Source organism: Diabrotica undecimpunctata, chromosome 6 (genome assembly GCF_040954645.1).
Source record: "Diabrotica undecimpunctata isolate CICGRU chromosome 6, icDiaUnde3, whole genome shotgun sequence".
In the NCBI taxonomy this organism is placed as follows: Eukaryota; Metazoa; Arthropoda; class Insecta; order Coleoptera; family Chrysomelidae; genus Diabrotica; species Diabrotica undecimpunctata.
In genome coordinates this window covers 155,751,942-155,778,283 of record NC_092808.1, presented here as the reverse complement: position 1 = coordinate 155,778,283, position 26,342 = coordinate 155,751,942, and the positions used below count along the sequence as shown (strand labels likewise).

General features: G+C 34.9%; 1 protein-coding gene across 1 annotated transcript in view; it reads left to right on the top strand.

The window, feature by feature from the left end:
* Positions 1-26,342, top strand: part of LOC140444182 (2-acylglycerol O-acyltransferase 2-like) — a 45,098-nt gene that overhangs the window by 4,476 nt on the left and 14,280 nt on the right. The window contains exon 2 of the mRNA XM_072535900.1: positions 18,193-19,054. Coding sequence (XP_072392001.1) covers positions 18,193-19,054 — 862 coding nt within the window. The remainder of the gene's footprint in view (positions 1-18,192; positions 19,055-26,342) is intronic.

Below are 26,342 nucleotides of genomic sequence, written 5' to 3'. Positions count from 1 at the left end.
AATCAAGAAGAGATCAGATACCAAACGAGAGAATACCAGAAATGATGGGAGTCAAGCATACAATAGTTGATGACATAAAAACAAAACAGTTAATATGGTACGGCCATGTACAGAGAATGCCAGATGATAGGATTCCGAAACAGATTTTGACGTGGACACCACAAGGAAGAAGAAAAGGAGGAAGGCCGAGAAGAAGCTGGAGAGAGGGAATTGAAAAAGAACTAGAGAAAAGAGAAATCCCTCCAGGCCTATGGTTAAATAGAGAAGAATGGAGGTTAGGAGTCGGAGAACGCTGTAAACCGATAGTAGTAGTATTTTTATGTTCTCATAAGCGTCAATGAATTGACACAGTCTTTACGAATGTTATTATTATGTATGTACCTTAAACTTAGAGAAATCGTGGGATACGTCGGTCTTTTCGTCAAATATGACACTTTGAACCTCATTATTTCTTCACCACATGTTATCAATTGATTTTGACTGATGCTTCTAATGCATGTTACTCGGGAAGGTGCTGTGGATAGGTGTTCTTTAAGAGTTTCATCTCATGCGATTTGAAACCTTAACAATTCCTTGAAATTCCTCTCATAGCTAGGTCCAGGATCTTCGTCCAGAAACAGCAGGCCATCATCACAGATGGAAGAATGGAAGGTAAATGACAGACGCAGACCCTTTCTCTGTCTCGTTTTGCAAGTTGTTATCATAATATGGTCACTTTTTTTAATTAATCCATGAAATTGAAATGTCATCAGTTATTGACATTTAATAAACAAAGCAGAATATGTTGGTTTGTGCTCTGCAAAATGTCTTATAAAATTGATATTAGTCGAAGTGTTATAATATGGTTGGGCGAATGTCGAAACGAGATATTGTTAATATTTATCGAGATCAAAACATAAGCAAATCGACAATTTATCGCACAATAAGAGAATGTGAAGAAGGGATACCATGTGTTAACTTGCGTAAAAGTGGCCGACCGCGGATTTTGAACCATATAAGAGAGGCAAGACTGATTGAAGCAGCTAAGAACAAAATTGGGGTCTCACAGCGAAAACTGGCCAGAAGATTTCATGTTGGAAAGACTACAGTATACAGGACCCTATCGAGTAACAATATTATCTACCGGAAAAGAAGGAAAGCTCCAAAATACACAGAGGATCAATTAGAGAGAATTCCGAGATGTTGCCGCGCGTTAAGGCGAGTGCATTTCGTCAACAAGTTGATCGTGATGGACGATGAAAAATATTTTACTTTGTCCAACTCTGAGATGAAGGGTAACGATGGGTTTTACACGAACGATTACGAAAATGTACCTGATGAAATAAAATTCAAAATAAGCAAAAATTTGAGGACAAAATTTTGGTATGGTGTGCAATTTCTGAGGCTGGCTTTATCTCACAGCCCTACATTGGTGTATATCTCACAGCCCTACAAATTAGAGAAATTGACGCCGAGGTCGTCCAAAGGATGATGCAACGTGTCAGGGGAATTATTAGGCAAATCGAAAATAATGGTCCCTTGTCTGTCATTTGAATTTTGATTTATAATAAGGATAGTTAAGTTAAATTGTTGAATAATTCAATAAAAATATGATTATTGTGGTCAGAGTTATATGCTTTTGAAATTTTTCCCAAAACTTTAGGACCATACGTTATTAGTGATTATAGGACTTATGCAGTATTATTCCTTTCACGATGTTTTACGTTACTTTATAACCCCCTTAAATTTTTTGTTTATTCCAGGTGTCTTGACTATCATTGTTTGGATCTATGCAGATAGCAATATTTTTTTCATACTGAACAATTTGAAGTGGATCTTTTTTTTGATAAAGAATTTTGTTATTTCGTCTGTTAAATTTTCAGTGGTCATTTTTTCTTTTGTGTTAGTTCATATATTTCTTTCTTTCCTAAATGGGATAAAATGGGCATTGGTAATCGCCAATGTCATAAAAGATGAGGCACACGAAGGCACACGAATTTATTTTTGTCCTTTCTTATTATGAGTTGTGTGTGTGTATGTCAAATGTTAGTATACAGCATTTGTTCTTTATTCTCAGCTCACTTTTTATGTGGAAGCCCACTGTATTTTTATGTTCTTATTAAATGTTCTTAAATCTCCTCATTTAATATATTTTTTTCATCGTTGCTTGTGTTACAATTTAAGTTTTATTTCTCACTGACCTCTCCTTTTCTTCGGCTTACTGAAAAATTTATATAACATTATTGTTTCCTTATTTTAACACAAATAGATAAGGATTGAATACATTGAACATGAAAATCTAAACAGAATGTTTTTTTTGTTATGTAATAACCATTTTTACTATTTATTACTTGTATTCTGGTATAACATATATTTATATGTATCTACAGTCTATATTTACTAAAATACCAAATAAATATTCATTTTTACGCGACGTTTATCGCCTTGCTTATTCGAGCAACCACAGCTATCTCTGATCCAAAATTCAATTGGTTCTCTATAATCAGTGATGTAATACATGAGATAAGATGATTTACCTATATCCGACTTAGTTTAGTTATCGTAATTGATATGCAAACAACTGTCTAACTGTTATAAAAAAAAATGATTTTTTTATGCAATAGTTCATATTTTTCATATTCAGGATTAATCAATTGTAAATATGAAAATATTGAACGATCGATATTAGAGTTTTCTTCTACATTACAAGGATTTTTGGAGAAATACGTGGCTTAAGAAATTCATTTTCAATTACCAATGCCTTAATTAAGAGGTATAAACTTCTACATCTCATAATATAAGGCAAGTTCTCCGGAAGAAGAGGCCCAGTTCGAAGAAGAACATCCTAGCTCCAAAATCTTCGAGAGTGGTATCAAGAGACATCTGCTAATCTATTTCGCTTAAAAACTTTTTACTAAAGTTGTTGAGAAACACTTTTTCAGTTGGAGAAATATCTTTCAGCTTCGGATGTTGACATAGGCGTAGTCCCTAAAACTCGCGCCATTTCGTCCTTTAAAAGTAATGATTTCTCTTTCTTGTTTCTTGCATTTCATTATTTTGTGCAAATCCTTCAGGTAGATGGCATCCTCGAGGTAGACCGCATACTATAGTAGCAGTTTTTTTTTTAATTTAGACAATTTAAATTTAACTTTAATAAAAAATCAAAAAAAAAATATAAAAAATATATGGGTAAATATTAATAGTACATTAAAGAAGAGTGGTGAGCCCAACGGACCCGAGTTGCCCGGTTACGTATGTAAAATGTGTTGCCCGGATATTTCTACATTTTTATAAAATGGAGGTATATATATATATATATATATATATATATATATATATATATATATATATATATATATATATATATATATATATAACGAGTTTATTACAGCTGCCGCCGTTTCTCGCAACCTAGCTTCCAACGCTTGCGATCGTTCCAGTCATCTACTTGTAGACCCCTATCTTCCATTGTACCTTTTACTTCTTGTCTCCACGATCTTCTTGGTCTTCCCTTTTTCCTGCGGTTGGTGGGGATCCACTGTAATATTCTCTTTGGCCATCGTTGATCATTCATCCTTTCTACATGGCCATACCATTTCAGCCTTTTGCATTCTATAGTTTCCAGGACGTCAATGTCTATGCCCATACGCTCTCTGATTTCAGTATTCCTTACTCTATATCTTCTAGTGAGTTGGCAACATTTTCTCCAATAATTCATTTCCATTTTTATTTTGGATGCGTCATTTTTATTTATTACCCAAAGCTCTGAACCATATGTAGCAATGCTTTCTATGATACTTTTGTATATCCTACTTTTTGTGTTTCGGGTGATGTGGTTATTCCAAAGTATACTATTCAGTTGACGTATTGCTGAATTTCCTTGACCAATTCTAGTAGCTATTTCTTTTGTATTCCGACCATTATTTGTAATGTTTACAAGGAGATATTTATAGCTATCAGTATTTTGAATTTGTTTGCTTCCTAGTTCTAAGTGCTTTCCTTCACCTGCCACTACTACGTACTCTGTTTTTGATGGATTAATTGATAAGCCCCACTTAGTATATTCTTCATCTATTTTTCGTAACATGTAGTGGATATCATCTTGATCTTCTGCAAGTATTACTTGGTCATCAGCAAAATGCAAGCTGTATAGTGTATGGTCTCCAATTTTAACACCCATAGGTTCACATTTTCTTTTCCAGATATCCAAAACCCCCTCCAAATAAATCTTAAAGAGTGTAGGTGCAATGCAGCAGCCTTGGCGAAGTCCTTTGGTCACTTTTATCTTTTTTGTCATTTTTTGTCCAATCTTTATTACACTCGTCATATCATCGTACAACTCCCTTACAGCATTAATGTAAATCGGTGGAATATTCTTGTCTTCTAGCACCTGCCATAACTTGGCTAATGGGACACTGTCATACGCTTTTTGAAGATCAATAAATACCATGTGTGTCTCCACATTATGTTCCAAACGCTTTTCTATTGTTTGTTTTAGGCAGAACACATTGTCTATACAAGAACGACCAGCACGAAAGCTACTCTGATCTTCAGCGTCTTCCCAGCAATCTTCAATTCGGCTTTTAATTATCTTCCCGTAGACTCTACAGATTGAGTTAGTTACACTAAGCCCTCGGTAGTTCTTACAATCTTTTCTGTCGCCTTTATTTTTGTATAGATTGCTGATATATGCAGTTTTCCATTCTGGGGGTAGCTCTTCTCCTCTTAAGAATAAATTAAAAGTATGAGCCAATAGCTGAAATAGTTTGTCAAGGCCATATTTAATCAGTTCAATGGGTACTCCCCCCGGTCCTGGAGCCTTTCCATTTTTCATAGCGTTGGCGTGTTTTTTAATTTCTTCTGGTGTTATCTGGTGTCAGTTTCTTCGCGGTAGGAAATATCATATTTTTGGTAGCCAATATCTTGGAATTCTGTTCGATCTTCTGTCAGCATTTGTTCATAATATTCGACCCGTAATTCTGGGGCTATTAGAGTTAACCTACTGCATTTTTTTCTATCTGTTCTACTACCTCTAATTGTTTTCCAGGCTTCTTTACTTCTTGCTGTACCCATAAAATTTTCTACGTTATCGCAGGCTTTATTCCACATCTCATTTTTGGCTTTATTTACCTCTTTTTTTACTTCTTTGTTTAAGCTGTTGTACTGTTGTCGATAGTAAGGGTCCTTTGTTGCTAGCCATTTGTTATACATATTCTTCTTCTTCCCCACAAGATCTTCTATTTCTTTATTCCACCATTCATTTCTATTTTTTATGCTATCCACTTCTCCAATAGCTTCCATTGCAGCTTCGTCAAGAGCTTTCATAATTTCGTTGTACGTATTAATTGGTGAGGAGTAACAAACATCGTGCTATTTCAGATTCAACCTTATTCGATACAGAAATTGGGTAGACTCATTTTCAAAACCTTGTAGATTATATCTCTTTGTTGAAATGTCTTGCAGTATCATTGAACTTTCGTTTTCATTTTGTCGTTGGCTTCCTTTAAATGTAAATAAATAAAATGGAGGTAACCACGTCAATAAATAAAAAAAATTACCGATTGTTATCATTGTCGGCATTTGCGGCCAAACATGAGAGACTTTTCGATGTCGTTAGAAAAGACCTCGTCCTATACATCAATAAATAAACCTGGGTTTCTCATAGCAATGTTGCTTCCCATTTTAAATTGATGTTTTCGGTGTACAAAATCAACATTTACGTTCCACCGAACAATGTACAAAATGTACAAAATCCGAAATGATCACGTTGTAATACTGAATAAATTATTGATTACATACAAATTTGTTGTCACGGGTGCGTACATGATAAGCCTAGTTACAAAGTGTAGATATTAATGGTAATAGCAAATTTACGAGATCTATTACGTGACTAATTGGAATTTTAGAATGGTTTTATATCCATTAAAATTTTATTTCTGGCTGTACTTTTAGCATGTATTCCATTAGGTAATTTATTAGATGTAAACAAAGTTACTGAAGTTGCGTGTTGTTTCGGTTCTGATTTCGAATGTCTACATCAGGCTCCCTCATATTACTGATCAATTTATAAAATAGGAATCTTTCTATAACAATTTTCTTATTTTTAAAGAGATTTGTCTTCGGTTTCAAAATATGCCGATTGAGTACATCGAAAGAGAGTCCGCGTCTTCTCCCCAGTCACTCAATTAAAAGTTATGCCGATTATGCTCTATAAACTCATACTGAACCGCGCATCTAAGTCACTCGGGAACTAGGAATTCTCAGCCCTCCATTTGAATAAATGGTTTTTTTATGAGTTGTAATTCAATATACAGTGCTAGTCAAAAGTCCGTTCCCCCCCTCGTATCTTTTGAACGGTTATTGTTATAATAGTGAAATTTGGAGGGAGGTAATAAACAGACGTAGGCTTCTCAACTAGTCATAACAGGTGACGTAATAGTGACAGATGACGTTACAGCGCCATTGTGACAGATAATTTTAAATGGGACCTTATGGCAAGTGATACCTCGTTTGAAAGGTATTGAAAATATCTATTCAGTCATAATTTTGCTTGAGTTTAAGCTCATTTTGATGAATAAATTAAATAAATATTAAAATTGTAGCTTCTCTTGTAATTAATAAATATTTAACAACCAGTTCTTAAGTAAGTGTTCAAAATGTGCTCCATCTACTTCCTGACAGTAATGCATCCTATTTCTAAACTCTTGCCGTACTTGTTCAAATGTGTTAGGGGAAATTGCCCTACATTCTTCAACAATTCGTTGTTTCAAAATGTCAATATTGTTGGGTGCTGTAGCGTAAACTTTAGATTTCAAGTATCCCCACAGAAAAAAATCTAATGGTGTGAGGTCCGGTGACCGAGCTGGCCATTCTAGCGTACCTCGTCGTCCAATCCATCTACCACGATATTCCCATCTAGGTAACGTCTTCCCACACCATAATGGTGTGCAGGAGCACCACCTTGTTCAACGTTATTTTCAAGTTGCCGAATTCATGTGGATTATCCTCCAGATTTTTGAAGTATTAACGGTTCAATTGTATTTTGTATCATCTCCAGATACACCTCACCGGTTAAGTTAGTATTGAGAAAAACAGGCCCAACTATGTGTTTTCCCAAAATACCTGCCCAAACATTTATTTTTTTTGGAAATTGAGTATGTGTTTCACGAAAGACGTGAGGATTTGTGTCATTCCAATACATCAGATTGTGTGTGTTAACATTTCCATTGAGAGAAAAAGTACTTTCGTCACTAAAACAAATTGTTTTTATGTAATCGGACTTTTGGTTAATTTTATTGGACATATTTTCACAGAATTCTAGTCTTCGGTCGGGGACATCATCTGAACGTTGGTGCACAATTTGTAATTTGTATGGATGGAATTTCTTTTCAGCAAACACTCGGTGTACCGTCTTTTGACTGATTGCATAGATAGATGCAACTTGGACTGTAGAAGAAGTAGGGTTCACTACCATTTCTGATATTATGTCAATTTTTTTGTCATCACTAATTGTTGGTCGACTAGATCGTTTGACATCTTGAACACTACCTATTTGTTTAAACTTCCGAAGAAGCTTTTCAAATAAGCTCTCCATGTAGGGCGATCGGGGCACCTCTCATTAAAAAGACGTTCCGCTGCATGGAAATTATTTCCACATTCACCAATTATTAACACAGCTGCTACTTTGTCGGCTACACTACGTACCATTCTGCCTTTGTAAAAATTTAAACGTCTCGGTAAACAATAATTAAACTAAATATTAACTAAGAACAACAAACTAAAAACAACTTGACTAAACTAAGCAGAAACAGAAACTAAATATTGAGCTATAAACGCTTTTGCAAAGAGAATTGACAAACGTCAACTTTTTTGACAAATAACCAAAGGCGGACGTTAGAATTTTTATTAATTAAATGCCAAATCAGAATTTTAGTATTTATTTAATTTATTCGTCAAAATCATCTTAAATCCAAACAAAATTAGTATGATTGAATAGGTATATTAAAATAATTGTAGTTTCGCATTTAATTAATAAATATTCTAACGTTCTCCTCTGGTTAGTTGTCAAAAAATTTGACATTGACATAAAAACAGTTAGAGAATTGAAAACGTCAACGTTTTGACAAGTAACCAGAGGCGGAGGTTTTAATATTTATTAATTAAATGCGAAACTACAATGTTAGTATTTATTAGTAAAATTAGTATATTTGAATAAGTATTTTCAATACCTTTCAAACGAGGTATCACTTGCCATAAGGTCCTATTTAAAATTATCTGTCACAGTCGTGCTGTAACGTCATCTGTCACTATTACGTCACCTGTTATGACTAGTTAAGAAGCCTACGTCTGTTTATTACCTCCCTCCAAATTTCACTATTATAAGTATAACCGTTCAAAGAATGTTTTGTTGTTAAATTGTGTTTCTAAAGTGCTTAAAAATTTAGTACATTAGCAGGATATTGATAAATCTAGACTAAGGTTGTGCTGTGGCTATAGATCGGAGACAGAACTAGCCGAGAATGATCTGCTACAATATCGGCAAACGTCTGTACAGCATAGATAGACACCGCAGTATTAAGAAAAGTCAACAAGAATAGACGACAAGAAAGACGTAAAAAAATGTATTAAAATATCTTATTTCGAATAGATATTAAGAAGAGATAGATAAGGTCGAAGAGCTGTAGGCAGAAAGCAACCTTCTTGACTGAAAAATTCGAAAATGGATCGAAATACGAAACGCAGGATAACTTTTTATACGACAGAAGACTCAGAAGTCTATGGTGATCGCTAATATCACAAAAAGAAGAAACAAGAAAACATCTATTTGCGAATGAAAGTGAAGTTTCACAGGATTTTTAATTGAATGTAGGTGGAGAAATTATTTGTAATAGCTGAAGTGGCGATGCGGCACAGATTTCGCATACCTTTCTATTGTATTCGGAGGTCGACGAGGAAGAATAAATAGAAACCGGAGAAGTGAAGCAAAACGCTTCAGTTTTAGGGCCTTTAATCGACCATAGGGTGTATCTTGCGTAAACTTTGAATAATTAACTTGTTTTTTATTGAGAACTGTTTAATTGTAGAGATTTCTTTGAAAATTGGATCAATTAGGAGTGTTTACCGTGGGCAATGCATGGGACTTGATCAGGGCAGATTGTGATCTTTTGAAGACATTCTGTGTTGAGATGTTTAAACGCTTTGGCAGCATCTCGAGCATTACTTCAGTCGGAGAGACTTATAGAGGTCTGTCATCTGTTCTTGGTGGAGGACTTGAATGATTTCTATATTAGATCCGAGTAACTCATTGAATTGTTGCTCTGGTGGCACATATTCATGCGAATTTGCTCGAATTTATATTTGTGTACCAAGCTGTGGGTTGTGTTTTGTGAAAATCTAGAGATAAAAAGTTGCGGTATGGGTTCCTGAGAGGTTGTTTTCTCCCTTGGAGATTAAAAGTGCTTGTGTAGTACGTTAATAAAAGAGTGGAGCACTCTTGAGGGTAAAAGATGGGCGAAACCAGATGTTTCACATATTTATCCGGTTTCTTCTTCGGAAAATATTTTTATCCTCAGCGGAATCTGGTGAACTGGTCTTGTCAGGGGGCAATGTGCAATGTTTTACGGAAAATTTGAAATATTTCTGTAATAAGTTTATTTTCTGTTCTTATGAGCAACCTCATCAGCAGATTCGCAGGCTAGAACTTACCTAAAATGCAATGGCGTCATCACCATCTGTTTGTGTGTACTTGTTGGTTATTTTTTTATCCAACTCCTTTTTGATGCCGTCAACATAATATAACCTTATTTTAGTCCTTGATTGGTTTTTATTGTTTGTTTATATTGAATTTTAATTATGATATTAGTATTTTTGTACATTTTTGGATTTTTAACCAACCTTGATTAGATAAGTTAAAAGATTTTGTTTTTAAATACATCACAAAAATTTTTCTTAACGTTTCGAAATGTCGCAAAAAGCTTCTATAAAATTTTGTTAGAATGAATTTACACGAAAAATCTTATCTCGTTCTTGTCATTCGATAATTGACTGCTCGCAGACACTCTCTTAAAAACCCCATTTCCGCACTGTCACAAGGAGCCGTCGGAAAGAGGATCTGGGATCTAATCAACGTCGGCAAAAGTGAATATACCGGTCGGCTATCTGTATTATGCAGGCAGTCAATTAAGTCGGATGAGGCACTACGGTTAATGAAGTGTTTGATTGAATCTATTAAAACTGAGCGTGGTTGTAGTAAAATGACATAACAAGAATCGACCTTGTTCACGTTTGTTACATTTCAAGATTATATAATATCTGTTTTCAGTTATTATTTGTATTTGAATTTTAAATGCTTAGGTGTGAATATTTAAAAAACCATAGTAGTGAATATTATATTTTGCTATTTTTTTCCAAATTTATAAATCGATTTCGGTGGCAACTAAACTTTTTTTTCTAAGGCACTCATAAAAGACTATTATTTTGATTATGTATTTTCATGAGAGGGAGTTTTGAGGAGAGGGAGATCCAGTCCCCAGTACCTACGGAAACAGGCCACCTATACTAGTGGCAGAAATAAGAGCAGCCATAATATCACTAAAAGAAGGGAGAGCTCCAAGCCCAGACGGAGTACAGTCTTCAAAAATATCTATGACACACGCAACATTCCAAAATATTGGATAGTTTTAGAATTACGTTACCAAACAAACCGGGAGCAAAAAAGTGCGGAGAATATAGGCTAATAAGTCTAATGAGCCATACACTAAAACTTTTTTTGAAAATTATACATCGCAGAATATAGAAGCTATGCGAAGAGAGAATACAAGATACACAGTTTGGATTCATGAAAGGCGTAGGTATAAGAGATGCACTGGTTAGTCTACAGGTGTTATTCCAAAGATACAGAGCTACACCGTTCAACACCAAAAAATGATGGATGTTCTAACAAAAGCCCAAATACATGATAAAGACCGGCGTATAATACAACATTTATACTGGAACCAATCAGCCACAATAAGAAAAAATCTTGGAGACGAACCAACGGAAGCGATCCAGATTCTGCGAGGCGTTAGACAAGGATGTCTACTTTCACCTATATTATTCAACCCATATTCAGAGGAATTATTTAGTGAAGCCTTGGAAAATTGCGAACATGAAATCCTTTTAAATGGAGGACGCCTAAAATCCACTATGCAGATGACACCATTTTTGCTGACAGTTTAAACAGTTTACAGCAACTAATAAACAAAGATAGAGCTAGGAAATAGGGAGCAATCAGTCACGGAACTGGTGGAGGAGATGCTTAGGTCGTCAGATCGATGGGGAACAGGTCAGAGATATGTAAAGAGAATGTTGGAGAGAAAGAAACAAGAAGAAAGGCGACCCGAAGAGAGGCAGGGTGCTCAGGAGCAAGAAGAGGCGATATTGAACATGAACATGGAGGAACAGAGGAAGAGAAGAATTCAGTCGTTGTGAGAAATTGCAGGAATGCGTGTTTTTGTAGCAAGGAAGTTTCTGGCTTTGATGGTGATGGTGTCCTATCAACCCGTGCATGCGGTCTCGAATAGCATCGTGACCACGCTGGAGGAATCCGTCATAACTGAGGCAGCTGGAAGGCGATTCTGCTCTCCTTCTAGGACCATCTAGGATGTTTCGAACAAATTGGGCCATCCTTCTCATAAAAGACGAAAAAAAAAGGATATATTCAGTAAATGCCACTTAATGAATTCTTATAGTCCTTTCTACCAGTACGAATTCATGTGAATGTCCACTGACCATGCATCTCCCAGAATGCCCTCTCTATTCCTTTTAAAGAACAACAAACAATATACAAGAGGGACCAAGTAAACTGAAATAGTTACTAAACTGTAATTTATCAAATACAATTAAATTCCAATCTTATAAAAGTTAATAATAATTTATAAAATTATAATTATATTATAACATTGTAAACATTTTTTGTAAACTCCGATAATAACCTTTTATGGTTGATCTGGTAAATTAATATAAAAAAAGTTGGCACTGATATAAGATTATTTTTGATCCGTATTATCTACAACGGATAAATTGTAACATTGTTTTTTGTGACTTATCTCGTCAAAGGTTTTCGATCTTTGCCTTGTGATCATTTTTTATCGGAACGTTATTAGCCGCTCAATTAATTTCAAATTAGAGTTTAGACAAATTAAAATGGACATTTAATTGATGTAAAATGTACGATTAGAAGTGGAATATTATGAAGTATGGTTTTATCGTATAAATGGGATTATTTTGTGAGTGATAGCTGGCCTATCTCGATACCTAAATTATTTTTGAGATAATTCTAAAAAAGTGGAAAATATGTATAATTATTGTGTTGTTGTGAAGTATTATTTCTTGTTAGTTTAGGAGGAACACGTTAATCTCTAACACTTGGTCATTTGAGAAGTATTCCTTCCTATTATTATTTTTTACCAATTATTGTAACTATAAGAATTATATAAAATGTATCTGTAAGCAAAATCTTATAGCTTTCGTAAGATATTTCTCTCAAAAGCAAAATGACTTACCTGGTAAGACGTAGTCTCGAAAGACTACGTCTCTGGACCAGTAACCCTCGGGAATTACCGTTACCATGAAGTGAATCTGCTTAACATTTTAATATGCTACAAAATTATTAGCAACCATGTTCCATTTCACCGATGGAACACTACCAAGGACGTTAGGACATTATACTATTGCTGGAGTTTTCATGGAAACTGTCGGGTTAAAATATACAAACGAAAGGGTTACGCCCTGGTTGTCGAAATAAGTTTGTGGGTTTCATAATTAAACGTTAGAGTACAACTAATTTATATAAGAAAGACATTCTCAGATAGATTATGTGGCTGAAGTTATACTCTTGAATTACATGATGCAAGTATGTGGGCCCCATATACTAGAGTACTCAAAAAGTTTCTGAAAAAGACAAATCAAATAAAAGAAATTCATGTAGGCGATAAAAAAATGCTACAAGATCATCAAGAGAAAAAGAATTGTTAGAGCAATACTAGGAGGAATACTGGCAGAGAGTCTAGAAGATCTTCAAACCCTGTTGAATGCTGTAAACAACGAATGTACTGAAAAGGGCTTAACAATCAACGCAAAAAAAAAACAAAATGGATGGTGGTCGGAAAAATTAATATCGAAGACTCAGTACTAAGATTAGATAACAAAATCCTGGAAAGGGTTGAACACTTTAGATATCTGGGTAGCTGGATTGACTGCAGGGTTAAAAGTGACGAGGAAATTTCGACCGGAATAGAACTCGCACGGAAAAACTTTATTAACTGGCGTTCTGTATTATGCAGTAGAAGTCTGTCGTTGACCACACGTCTAAGAGTATTGAAGTGCTACGTCTGGTCCACTTTGTTCTATGGATGTGAAACCTGGACAACAAAAATAAAAAATCTTAACAAACTAGAAGCGTTTGAGTTATGGTGTTACCGTCGCATGCTCAGAATCCCGTGGAAAGCACACATATCTAACGAACGCGTGCTAGAGACCGTGCACAAAGAGCGAGAATTGATCAACATCATCAAAATGAGAAAGGTCCAATACTTCGGTCATATAATGAGAGGACCTAAATATCGCTTACTCCGGTTAATCATTCAGGGCAAAATCGAAGGAAAACGTTGGGTCGGAAGAAAACAACTGTCCTGGCTACTAGGAGGAAATGCAGGTGGACCGAGATAGCTCAGAATTTTCAGGTAAAGGTGAACGACAGTTTACCTAAAGTTTTTTTTAATGTATATTTACAATCAGTTCTACATTTTCACCTATGTAATGAGGTCTTCAGTCTTCGTTCCTCCATTGGTGGATGATATAATTCACTGATCATTTGGGTGTGGTGCGTTGAATTACGAATTTTTTGTCTTTGTTGGCTTGAAGTGATTTGACATCTTTTACGGTTGGTAGTCCTAGGTCATTGTGGGTGGTTGCATTGCTCATATACCAAGGGGCGTTAGCTATCATACGCAGTGTTTTTTATTGAAAAATCTGCAACATTTTTCTGTTTGAAGGCTTGCTACAGTTCCAGAGTTCTACGCTGTAAGTCCATATTGGTTTTAGTATGACTTTGTAAAGCAGTATTTTGTTCTCCAATGACAGATGTTACTTTCTGCCAAGTAACCAATTCATTTGTTTTAATTTTATATTGAGCTGAGTTTTTTTGGCGTTAATGTGTTGCTTCCAGGTGAGCTTTCGGTTCAAATGCAACCCAAGATATTTCACAACGTCTCTAGAATGAATGGGGGCTTTGTTTAGACCAACTTGTGGACAAGTACGTCTTCTTGCTGTAAATGTGATTTGGGCTGATTTGACTTTAATTTTTCATTTTGTCAACCAATTCTCTAATGTATGCAAGTAATTTTGCAGCTTTTCAGATGCTATGTCTGGGTCTTTGTGTGAAACTAAAACGGCTTTATCATCGACAAAAGTCGCCACTGTGACGTTATCTGTAATAGGTATGCCAGCAGTAAAGATTAGATACAGGAAGGGGCCGAGGACACTTCCCTGAGGAACTCCGGATTGGATTGAGTGATAGGTTGAGAAATCATTATTAATTTTTACTTGGAACGAACGTAATCAAATGGTGAGACTCCTTTTTATGGAGGTGATAGTTGGCAGGGTGAATCTAGATATTCTCTAACTACATCATCATTTATGTTTTGACTTAAATTTGGAGTAAATACAGTTTCTAAATTTTCTGCAAATATATTAGCTTTTTCATTGTCTATAACCTAAATTTAGACCTAAAGTCACGTGTACCGGGTGGGTCATTGGAGATGAGAAAGTGTGTTTTTAGTTGGTACGCGGATCGGTGAGTGTTTTGGATAGGCGTCATACTTGATCCGAATCCAACACACACCGAGTCAACTCGTGGGTCCTTGGGGATATAGTTTGGTATGGACGATTTTCACATCACCTTAAAACAAAAGTTTTAATGCTGGTTTAAGGAGGTTTTGATAATATTTCTAGAAATTGTGTGTTTTTTACAGTTTTATTTGTAAAAGGAAAAAATAACTTTAATATTTTACTACGAGGACAAATCAGTAATATTATCTGTATTATTAATAATACTTTGGTTTTAGTAAATTATCAGAAATTATTTAGTTACCGTTATCACAGTGTTACAGTTATCATTGTTCAATCATTGTATTTTTACCTATAATGGAACAATTCCACTATAACTAAACAAATATTTGTACTACATGTGTATCAAATATAGTAAAAGTATTATAGATCGTGAAAATAATCCCATCAACCTCGTGCGCGAATCCATCTTGTTTGGAATTTTGTTGTGGCTTCCACTGTTCTGCAAGATATGCGATGCATACACTTACGACATCCATTCTATTTTTACACTTTATGTTTTTTATTGACTTCATTAAATCTTGTTTGGCGCTTATCTTGAATTTTATGTCGCATTAAAGGTATTTGACATTGGAAAGTTCAACTGTGTTTAACTTATTGTTTTTTTTTGAGATAATAAACAAAAGGTGTTTTCGAATACTTTTCATATTGCACTAATTAATCGATCAAAAGCGAGTAGGCAACTGATTTACACGTGAGCATTCATTTGTCTGATTTTTATGAATATAAAGGTGGTGACAGTGTTAAAAATACTAAATTGCACATGTTTAAGAAGACCTTTTTATTCCTACTGTTTTTTTGTATTCCAGTTTATTAATTTAACAATACACAAGTTCAATTTAACTTTAGCTACACAAAATCTTCCTGTAGTACTGATGGATTATCCATAAAAATTTTCTTAAATCTCCCAAATAATGTGTTGGAAGTCCTGATCTCACTAATTAACGATTCCTTTGAAAAAGGTATATTTCCAGAGTGCCTAAAGACAGCCATTATTATTCCTCTTCGTAAGGGTGGTGAAAAATCTAATGTCTGCAACTATAGACCTATTGCCTTACTACCGGTCCTATCCAAAATTATTGAGAGGCTTATAAAAGCCCGACTTACGTCCTTTCTCGTTAAAAACAACATTTTATCACAAAGTTCGGCTTTTTATCTAATAAATGTACCAGCAATGCTATGTTTTCTGTACTACATGGGGTCTATCAAGCACTAAACAATCTTCTTTTTCTTAAAGTGCCTATCCGTTCCGGATGTTGGCGATTATCACGGCTATCTTTACTTTATTTATTGCAGCGCGGAACAGTTCAGTGGTAGTCGTGTTATACCACTTTCGTAAATTTTGAAGCCAGGAAATGCGTCTTCTTCCCGGTCCTCTCTTACCACTTTCCTTCACTTGGAGAATCAGCTGGAGAAGGCAGTAACGTTCTTGATTTCTCATTACATGTCCTAGATATTCCAACTTTTTAGTTTTGACGGTCATGAGAATTTCACATTCTTTCCCATTCTACGCAGGACCTCCACATTAGTAACTCTGTCAACCCAGGATATACGTAAGATGCGCCTATAACACCACATTTCGAAAGCTTCGAGCCGATTCATAGATGCAACAGTCAGTGTCCACGCTTCCATTCCGTAGAGCAGAACTGTGAATATGTAGCAGTTCAACTTCTGCTTTTATTATTCGCTGTTTAATTTCTGTTGAGTGGTCCCATTGGCTATTTAACTTGGTGCCTAGATATGTATATTGCTCGACTCTTTCGATATTTTGTTGGTTGATTGTAAGTTGAGCGTTTAGTATTGGTTTTTTACTAATTGTCATAAATTTGGTTTTCTTTATGTTAAGAGCTAGTCCGTATCTGTTGCTGACTTCTGTTATGCGATTTGTTAATATCTGTAAGTCATTCAGATTATCGGCAAAAACTATAGTGTCATCTGCATATCTAATGTTATTCACCCATTCACCGTTTATTAGTATTCCTTTCGCACAACCGTCTAAAGCTTCCTTAAATACCCATTCAGAATAAATATTGAACAACAATGGAGACAAAATACAGCCCTGTCGTACTCCACGTTCTATTGCAATTTTATCAGTTAACTGGTCTTCTATTTTGATTTTGGCCCTTTGATTGTAGTAAATGTTTCTGATAATTCTAATCTTTGTTGTCAATTCCAATTTCTTGCATTAGAGTCATTAATTTGTCATGTTTTACTCTGTCAAATGCCTTCTGGTAATCTATAAAACATACGTATATGTCACAATTCACATCCCTGCATCTCTGAAATAGCACCCGTACAGCAAAAAGGGCCTCCCGTGTTCCCAGAGCATCACGAAATCCGAATTGTGTTCTTGTTAGTTGTTCCTCACATTTTGTATATATTCTTTTGTGAATGACCTTTAGAAATGTTTTAAGTAAATGGCTCATAAGGCTTATAATTCTATAGTCTTCGCACTTTCTCGCATTGGGTTTTTTTGGAAGATTTATAAAAGTTGACACTCACCATTTTTGGGGAATTATGCCTGTATCATATATATTGTTAAATATATTTGTCAACCATTTTATGCCATCATAGTCCATAAGTTTTAAGAATTCTGAGTGAAAATTATCAAGGCCTACTGCTTTACCATCTTTGGTGTTTTTGATGGCATATTTCACTTCTTCGACTGTAAATGGTGGTCCAGATTCGCAATTGGTGTTTGTTGTAATACCAGTGTTACTTCGTATATCTTCAAAAGTTTTTTCCATTTAATCCAAATATCCCTTTTATGCTCTATTTCCAGTACTATGTTTCCCTGATTATCTGTCAGGAATCCAGTGCTCTTGTGTTTATATAAGCCTGCCGCTTCTTTAATCTGTTTATGGAGGTTAAATGAATCATGTTTTTGTTGTAATGTTGTAATTACTAAACAATAATCTTAGTATATGAGTACCACAAGGTTAAGTACTGGGTCCTCTACTTTTCCTTATCTTTATAAATGGCATCACTAACTTTAAAATCGATGGAAAAATTTTTCTTTTTGCTGATGATACCAGTATTACCTGGAGAAACTCTAATATTGCAACTCTTCATGCAATTATAACTTCTGATCTACTTAAAATAAAAACCTGGTCCGACTCTAAATTACTCTCTTTTAACGTGGATAAGACAGTAGCAGTATCCTATAAAGGAGGATATCCTCTTTAACCATTGCTTCTGCATACTTTTCTTTGTTTGAGTCTCATCTTCAATTTAAAATATGTTTATAGTGGTTCCGTCAATTTATTTATTTTTAAATATGTTATTAGATATTTTAAAGTTAATAAATAATCTTTTTTTTATTTACAGATGGAAATTTTTGGCATCCGTTTTGCACCTTTAAATGTTCCGCTGGTACGCCGCATCCAAACATTTTGCGTGGCAATATGGATGGTAACAATGGCCTTTGGAGGATTTATAGGCTTAATTTTGGCCGCCTATCTGGTCCTCTTCACAAGACTGTGGTGGTTAACACTGATATACCTTAGCTTTATATGGCTTAAGGATGCAAGTATTAGCGAAAAAGGAGGACGGCCTTCCAAATGGGTGAGAGGATGGCTTATCTGGAAGTACGCGATGGAGTATTTTCCCCTCAAAATAGAAAAGGTGCCTTCTGTCGAGCTGGATCCAAAGAGAAACTATCTATTTTGTATCTTTCCGCATGGGTTACTGTCCACTGGAGCCTTTAATTTCGGTACGGAATTCAGTGATTACAAAAATCTCTTCCCCCACCATCAATCCAGTATAGTAACTTTGTCCCAACACTACCAAATGCCGTTTTTTAGGGAAATTTACTTAGGATTAGGAGGAATAGCTTCTTCATCTAAATCCATCGATTACGTCCTCAGTAGACCAGAAGGAGGTCGCGTAGTTGCTCTGATGGTAGGAGGAGCCGTAGAAGCATATTTTTGTAAACCTGGAAATTACCAAATTATGTTGAAGAATAGAAAAGGTTTTATTAAGTTAGCACTGAAGAATGGTACTCCATTGGTCCCGGTGGTTTCCTTTGGGGAGACTGATTTATTCGACCAACTTGAAGGATCTTGGCTGAGAGTTTTTCAAGAGAAACTCAGGAAGCATATTGGCCTGGCGCCTGTTCTTCCTATAGGTAGAGGATTCTTTCAATACTCGTTTGGTTTAATTCCTAGGAGGTGTCCTGTTACCACTGTTGGTAAGTTTTTATTAGATATGTAGATTAATAGTAATTAAAGCAGTTATTATACTATAACAATTTTTAATTGAAGATGAATCACTGGCAACATCGTACTTAAAGCGACAAACCGATATTCATCTTATTAACTTTGCAGGGGCGTACCAAAATTATATTTTAATTATTTAATATTTATTTAAACAGTAATAACGTGAAAATTAAATTTAAGACCGATATAATTATTAAATTATCAGTCTTTTTTGACAGGTATCTTATAGTTGTCTAACAAAATATGTCAAGTAAAATTTTATTGTTATTATAGAGTGCCTAATACAGTACTTCAAAAATAGAAAACTTTGCAAAATAACTATTATATTCCATTTATATAGAAGGAGAACTACAAAGCACAGAAATGATTACCTAAGTTATGCGTATTAAGTTTCGGAATCCAGCGGCTCGCCCGAAGAGGAATTCCCAGTCACACTTAAGGCTATTATTATTCTATTGAAAACAGTGTCTGCCATCTCGTCAAATCTCCACATTTTCTCTTTTTCTTTGATCACATGGGCTACGGCATTAGCCCAATCTTCTTTCCGTATTCGCTGCATTGCGAGTTCTAACAAATTTTGGCTATCAGAAATTTTATGTTATGTTTTCATGAGGTATGTAACCCTTTAGTTGAGTCCAAATCAATTCTATCGGGTTTAACTTGCAATGGTAAGGTGGAAGTCTCAAAATGGTGATGCCTTTAGCAAGAGACATTGTATCTACAACATACTGGAGATATCTATCACGACGCTGTTTAATGACACTTATAAGCTCAGCCTTAACCATGTCCTCGGAAAATGGAATTCCTTTTTTTCCTAACCAACTCTGCATTTCTGCTTTTCTGGTGGCCATAGTTGGCAGATGTTCTACTAATCTACTAATATGTCTACCGAATTACTCGATTCATGAAAGAAGAGATTTAAACCATTTTTCAAAGCGCTGGGCGTCCATGTCTTCGTGATAATCCTTCGTTCTTTGAATAAAAAATTAGTGTACTATCGTCTAAAAAGCCACTCTTACTACCTATATGGGCGACAATCACTCGTTGCCCTTTATCCCGTCGGTCCTAGTAACCCTGTTGATAAACCATCCACAAATGCTTGACGATAACTCGATACAGTAGTATCTTATCAGATCTTAGATACTGTGTGACCAGCATTCACCCACGTTTCGTCCAGATAATAAAGCTTTTTATGGACAGAACGAACTTCTCTAATAGGGCGAAGTGATCATATATGAATATTAAATCTTCTTTTATTATTACCCCTAACGTCTCTTTGCTCATTTTTGGAATTAGATGATTCTCCATTATCTTTGTCCTAATGGATTCGAGGATTGGTGCTTTATTCTCAAAAAAGAAAGAATGAATAGTAGTGCGTACAAAATTTTTGTGGTATTCGTCAATTCATTTTTTTACCACGACAATAATGTACTTTTGGAGCTTGCACAAACTCAGACATCTTTAAAACAGTAAAAAATAGTAAAATGAACGATAAAGTTGAAGAACTTAACCCTTTACCGCATCATTTGGGCCATAAATGGCACAAACCAAAAAAATTTTTTTTTTAATGTTTTAACTCAATTTTTGTCGTAGCTGCATGGCAACCCATATCTGATACGTACTAATAGTGTACGCGAGATATGCGGCATAGTTCTGACAGCGAGATAGGCAGCCGTGCGCAGTTTTAAGTTCGTTCTTGTTGAAATTCTGAACCATGTGAAACAGTGCTCGAAGTTAGAGGTTATTTTTCATAGTAAAAACGTTTTTTACGGCGAGAAAAAATTGAAATTTATTGTATTGTGATACTAGATATCTGATTAGGTAACTACTAAAAATTAAGAATGTTGAAAGTCTCTCGAAAACCCCAAAAAGGGTTTGTGCTACATATGCACACTATGAAGTTATGGACTCATTGATTGTTTTGTAGATATGGATCCGAAACTCTTTTATGGTATAATGAATGCAGTTAGAATTCCAAATAGTACTAATAGTGAAGAATCAGATCTCTCCGATGAAGACGGCAGAAATGAGATGATATTGTGTCAAGATAGTGACAATGAGGAGTGTGAAAATTTACCAAGCAATGTCAAGGAAACTGTCATTTCTGCCACATCCTCAGATTCCTCAGATGATGATACCCCTTTGTCTGAAAGACTACGATATAAAAGGAAGAAATCTCATAATTGGGTGAAAGAAGAAGATCAGAAAATAACAAAATTTACTGGTTCTGAAAATTTACCTTCTTCGATTTTACAATTAGAAACTCCGGTCCAATTTTTTAAGTTTCTCTTTCTTGATAGTCTTATAGAGCATATCACAGACCAATCAAATTTTTACTCAGTGCAACAACGTCCAGATAAACCAGCTAATATAAAAAATATGAAATAGAACAATTTATTGGAATTACTATTTAGATGTCGATAATTCAGCTTCCATCAACAAGACACTATTGGAATGCCAATATTGGCCACCGAACATTTAGCGATGTGATGAGCTGTAACAGATTCGAAGAAATAAAACGTTTCTTGCATTTCAATAACAATGATGACATGATTGAAAATGATCAGCCTGGACATGACAGATTATTCAAAATTAGACCTGTTCTGAGCCAAATCAAAGAACGCCTACTCATGGTCCCGAAAGAAGAATTTCTAGCTGTAGACAAACAGATTATACCAACAAAATCGCGAAGCCAGCTAAAGTAGTATAATCCAAAAAAAACCACATAAGTGGGGCTTCAAAAACTTTGTGCTGAGTGGTATTTCGGGATTCAGTTATGACTTTGGTTTTGTTTGCTGGTTCCCAGAGTAATATTGTATCTCTAGGAGCACCAAATCTTAATATGAGCAGCAACGTGATTGTCAAATTTGATTCGATACCAAAACATCAACATTACAAGTTGTTTTTTGACAATTGGTTCACCAGCATACCTCTTATGATATATCTGACCAAAGAGGGCATTCTACCTTTGGGAACAGTAAGACTTAATCGTGTTCCTGGAGTTGTGATGCCAGCTGAGAAAGAAATAAAGAAGCGCGGCAGAGGTCATATGGTAGAGAAAATAGCCAATATAGACAATGTGGATGTCAGTGTAGTATCCTGGTTTGATAATAAAATCGTTACTATAATGTCAACATATGCTGGAAGTGAACCAAAGGGAGAAAAAAGAAGATTTTTCAAACCATAAAGTATACATAAACTGATACCTTGTCTTAACAGTGTCCTAATCTACAACAACTACATGGGAGGTGTAGATCTCCTAGATTCCATGTTAGGATTTTATCATATAAAAATCAGGTCGAAGAAATATTATTTACGAATATTTTTTCGTTTCATTCACATGACATGACAGCCGTGAACTGTTGGTTATTAGCCAAAAGAGCGAAGGAATTTGATTTACCCCTTTTGGCACCAAACTAGCAATAGCCGATGCTCTATGCAAAGTCGGAAAACCAATTAAACAGAACAGAGTAGGAAGACCGTCAAGTAGTAGCATTCAGCAGATGTACGAGAACAAACGAAAAAAGGGACCCACTAAAGAAATACCCCAAGAAGACATCCGTAAAGATGGGCTTGATCATTTTCCCTATTGGGATGAGAGCACTAGGTCAAGATGCAAATTTCCAGGCTGTACAGGGAAAACATATATAGTGTGCACAAAATGCACAATACCGTTGTGTATTAATAAAGAAAGAAACTGTTATTTGCAGTTTCATACTGTATATGTAAATAGTTTGGCTTTAATATTATTGTAGGAAATATATCTTAGTATAGGTATTTAGCATAGTTTTATTCGTTAGTTACGCCACTGCAAGATACCACTTAAACGAAGGGGACAGGAAAAATGTAGACGAAATCACACATTCCTGAGCTAAGAGGGATTCGATATTTGTCGCTCGAACTGAATAGACGTAAATTATTGTGCATCCGAAAAAGACGAAAGACGAAAACAATTAACGACGGGGGTGTCCGATATTTTAATTCGCAGACAATTATCCGTAATTTTGTGTACCTGTAAATACCATCATTACAGTTTATTTTATGTAATAAAGACTTCTCGTATGGATCGCGGACCTTTATTCTAACGTTAGTACCTTTTCAAATAAAAGAACTTATTAGACCTACATTACATTGTTGCATGATGTTCCATATTTGGCACCAAAAATTTTTTTTTGTCAATAAGTTTTCCTCGTAGTTAGATTTTTTTCAATATTTTTACGTAAAAATAGAACTAAAATTCTTATCTGAGAATTTATTTTTGACAAAAAAACAAAAATTCATGCGGTAATTAAAGAAATTGAAATAAAATAATTATTTAAAGAAAAATAACAAACTTCTGATGTTTATAACGTTACAAAATATAATATTAAATTTAGACATGCCTTCTTCTTCTTCTCGTGCCACTCCTAGCGGAGATTGGAAATCATCATGGCCACTGCGACTTTGTTAGCAGCGCGCCTAAAAAGTTCAATCGAACTACACCCGAACCATTCACGTAGATTACGAAGCCACGATATTTTTCTTCTTCCCACACTTCTTTTGCCCTTAATTTTGCCCTGCATGATATTTCTTAAAAGTTCGTACTTTTCACCTCTCACAATGTGCCCCAAGTATTCCATCTTTCTAGTTTTTATCTCATTTAGAATTTCGCATCTTTTGTCTAAAGTTTGGAGTACTTGCGTGTTAGTGACGCGGTCCATCCATGATATTCTGAGAATGCGCCTATAGCACCACATCTCGAAAGCTTCGATGTTTTTTGTGGTCAACTGTTTTAGTGTCCAAGCCTCTACTCCATACAACAGGGTAGAAAAGACATAACACCGCAGCATTCGTATTCGTAACTTTATATTGATATCACGATTGCAAAAGAGTTTGCGCATTCTATTAAAGACTGATCTAGCGATTTCTATTCTACATATAATCTCTTTTGTTTGATCAGTATCGTCTGTGATCCAAGCACCTAGATATTTATAACAGGACACACGCTCAATCGTTGTATTGTCTATTACAAGATTAGCTCTGATGTTCTTTGATTTCGTGATTACCATAAATTTAGTTTTTTTCAAATTAATTTTCAAGCCGTAACTGTTACAGTATATATTGAGACTTTGAACGAGATGTTGTAGTTCTACTAGCGTTCCCGTTAGGAGAACCGTATCGTCAGCATACCTTATATTGTTGATCGTCTCACCATTTATTATCAGACCAAGATCTTCTTCCTCGAGTGCTTGTTCACAAATAGCTTCACTATACAGATTAAATAAAAGTGGCGACAAGATGCATCCCTGCCGGACTCCTCGACGGATTTGAATTTCTTAGATATGCCACAAGAACACAATTTCGGATCTGGATGGAAGGATGAAAGGACTGAAGTTGATGATCTGTTAACCCAAATGGTGTTAAAATACCATTAACAATTCAGATGTATTTCCAATCGTATGCGTGTAATAATTAGGAAAAAAGGCGTATTTAGAAAGTACTATCGAAATTAAATCAACCTAATGTGTAAGTTTTAGCAATTTATGATCCTTATCTAATTGTCCACAAGTTTATGTTTACGTAAAACCAATTAAAATTGTTATTTAATTAGTTCCATTGTTCTATTAGTAGTAAAATATTTAAATTACTTTTAAAGTTTTGTTGTATTTGTTGTATTTCTAATCGGTTTATGTAAATCTTAACCATATACGTAACTTATAGATTATTAGAACTTTAAATACACGTCAATTCAAGGAGATCTAAATTTTTATCAATACATTTACCTTGGACGTTACTTTTTGATTGAATTTTTAACAATACCATATACACAGTAGTTGTTATTTACGTAAACGAGTGTTTAAATTAATGAAACCTGTCAATAATTATAATAAAGACAGTTTCTACAACTACTTACAACAAATTATTTGATAACAATGAAAACATGTTATATTGGGACCCTGCTGTGCTCACAAGTGATCGATAATAAACCAAATCTCAAAATTGACCAGAGAAATTAGTAAATAAAAAGCCTTTTTCGTGACACTCTTTGATACAGGTATCTACAAACTGATTTTGATAAATTTGCTGATAACAATATGGAATAAATAAAATACGCAAAAAATTAAACGTCATTTTTTACTTATAAACAATGTATATACCTTACATATGAAAATTGAATCTTCACAGAATAGTTCAAAAAGAACTATTGACGATACCTTAATTCCTTCTCCGCCTCCCAATGATACCACTATATAAATACCATTTAATCCTAAGAAAAAACAAAATAAAGGTAAATCTCTAGAAGCATTCATAAACCAGCAGTCACCACCATTTATTTTAAGCTATGCTCAGATAAAAGACCTATTCGACAACATAAAGAATTCACCCGATCCACTTACTACCGTTGAAAATTATACAAACAACTTTACAGCTCTCATCGATATGTTAAGCAAAATATATCCCTATACTCAAGATAGATCTACAAAGACACGAAATACCAAATTAAGAAAAATTCTTCTAAAACACTTACAGATGCAAATCCCACACGACCTAGTATCCGATACAGACAGTGACTGCTCACAAAAAAAATCATTAAATAAATTTATTTAATAAAATAGAGTTCAATAAATTAATACAGTGGAATATCAACGGCTATTACAATAATTTACCTATGCTACAGATCATTCTTTCAGAACAAAATCCAGATTTTGTATGTTTACAAGAGACCAATTTTAAACAAAATCAAAATATAAACTTAAGAAACTATTTGTTCACTAAACTCACTACAATCTATAGGAAGAATATACCCAGAGAATCATATTCTTGAAAAAATAAAACAAAATCTGATAGAGATAGAAAATTGTAATAACGAGGTAATCTTTATTTGGATCCCATCACATAATGGTATTAGAGGTAATGAAGAAGCAGATAAGTGTGCGCGTGAAGCCGTCAATTCAGCTGACTCTATTACTGTGAAATACGTGATAGCTAGTGATGTTTCAAGTGTTATCAAATCGCGGATCCTAAGTGAGTGGCAAAACCGGTGGAAATTTTCAGTGTCCAATCTTCGGAATATTAAACCGGACATTAAACCATGGAGATGTTTCCCCACTAAAAGAAGGGATCAAGTGACAATAACTCGTCTTAGATTAGGTCATACCAGTGCCACGCACAAGTTCTTAATTACTAAAGAATCCGAACCAAAATGTGAGCAGTGTAATAAACTCTCGGTGAAACATGTTGTTGTAGACTGTCCAGTTTTCTCCACAGCAAGAATCAATT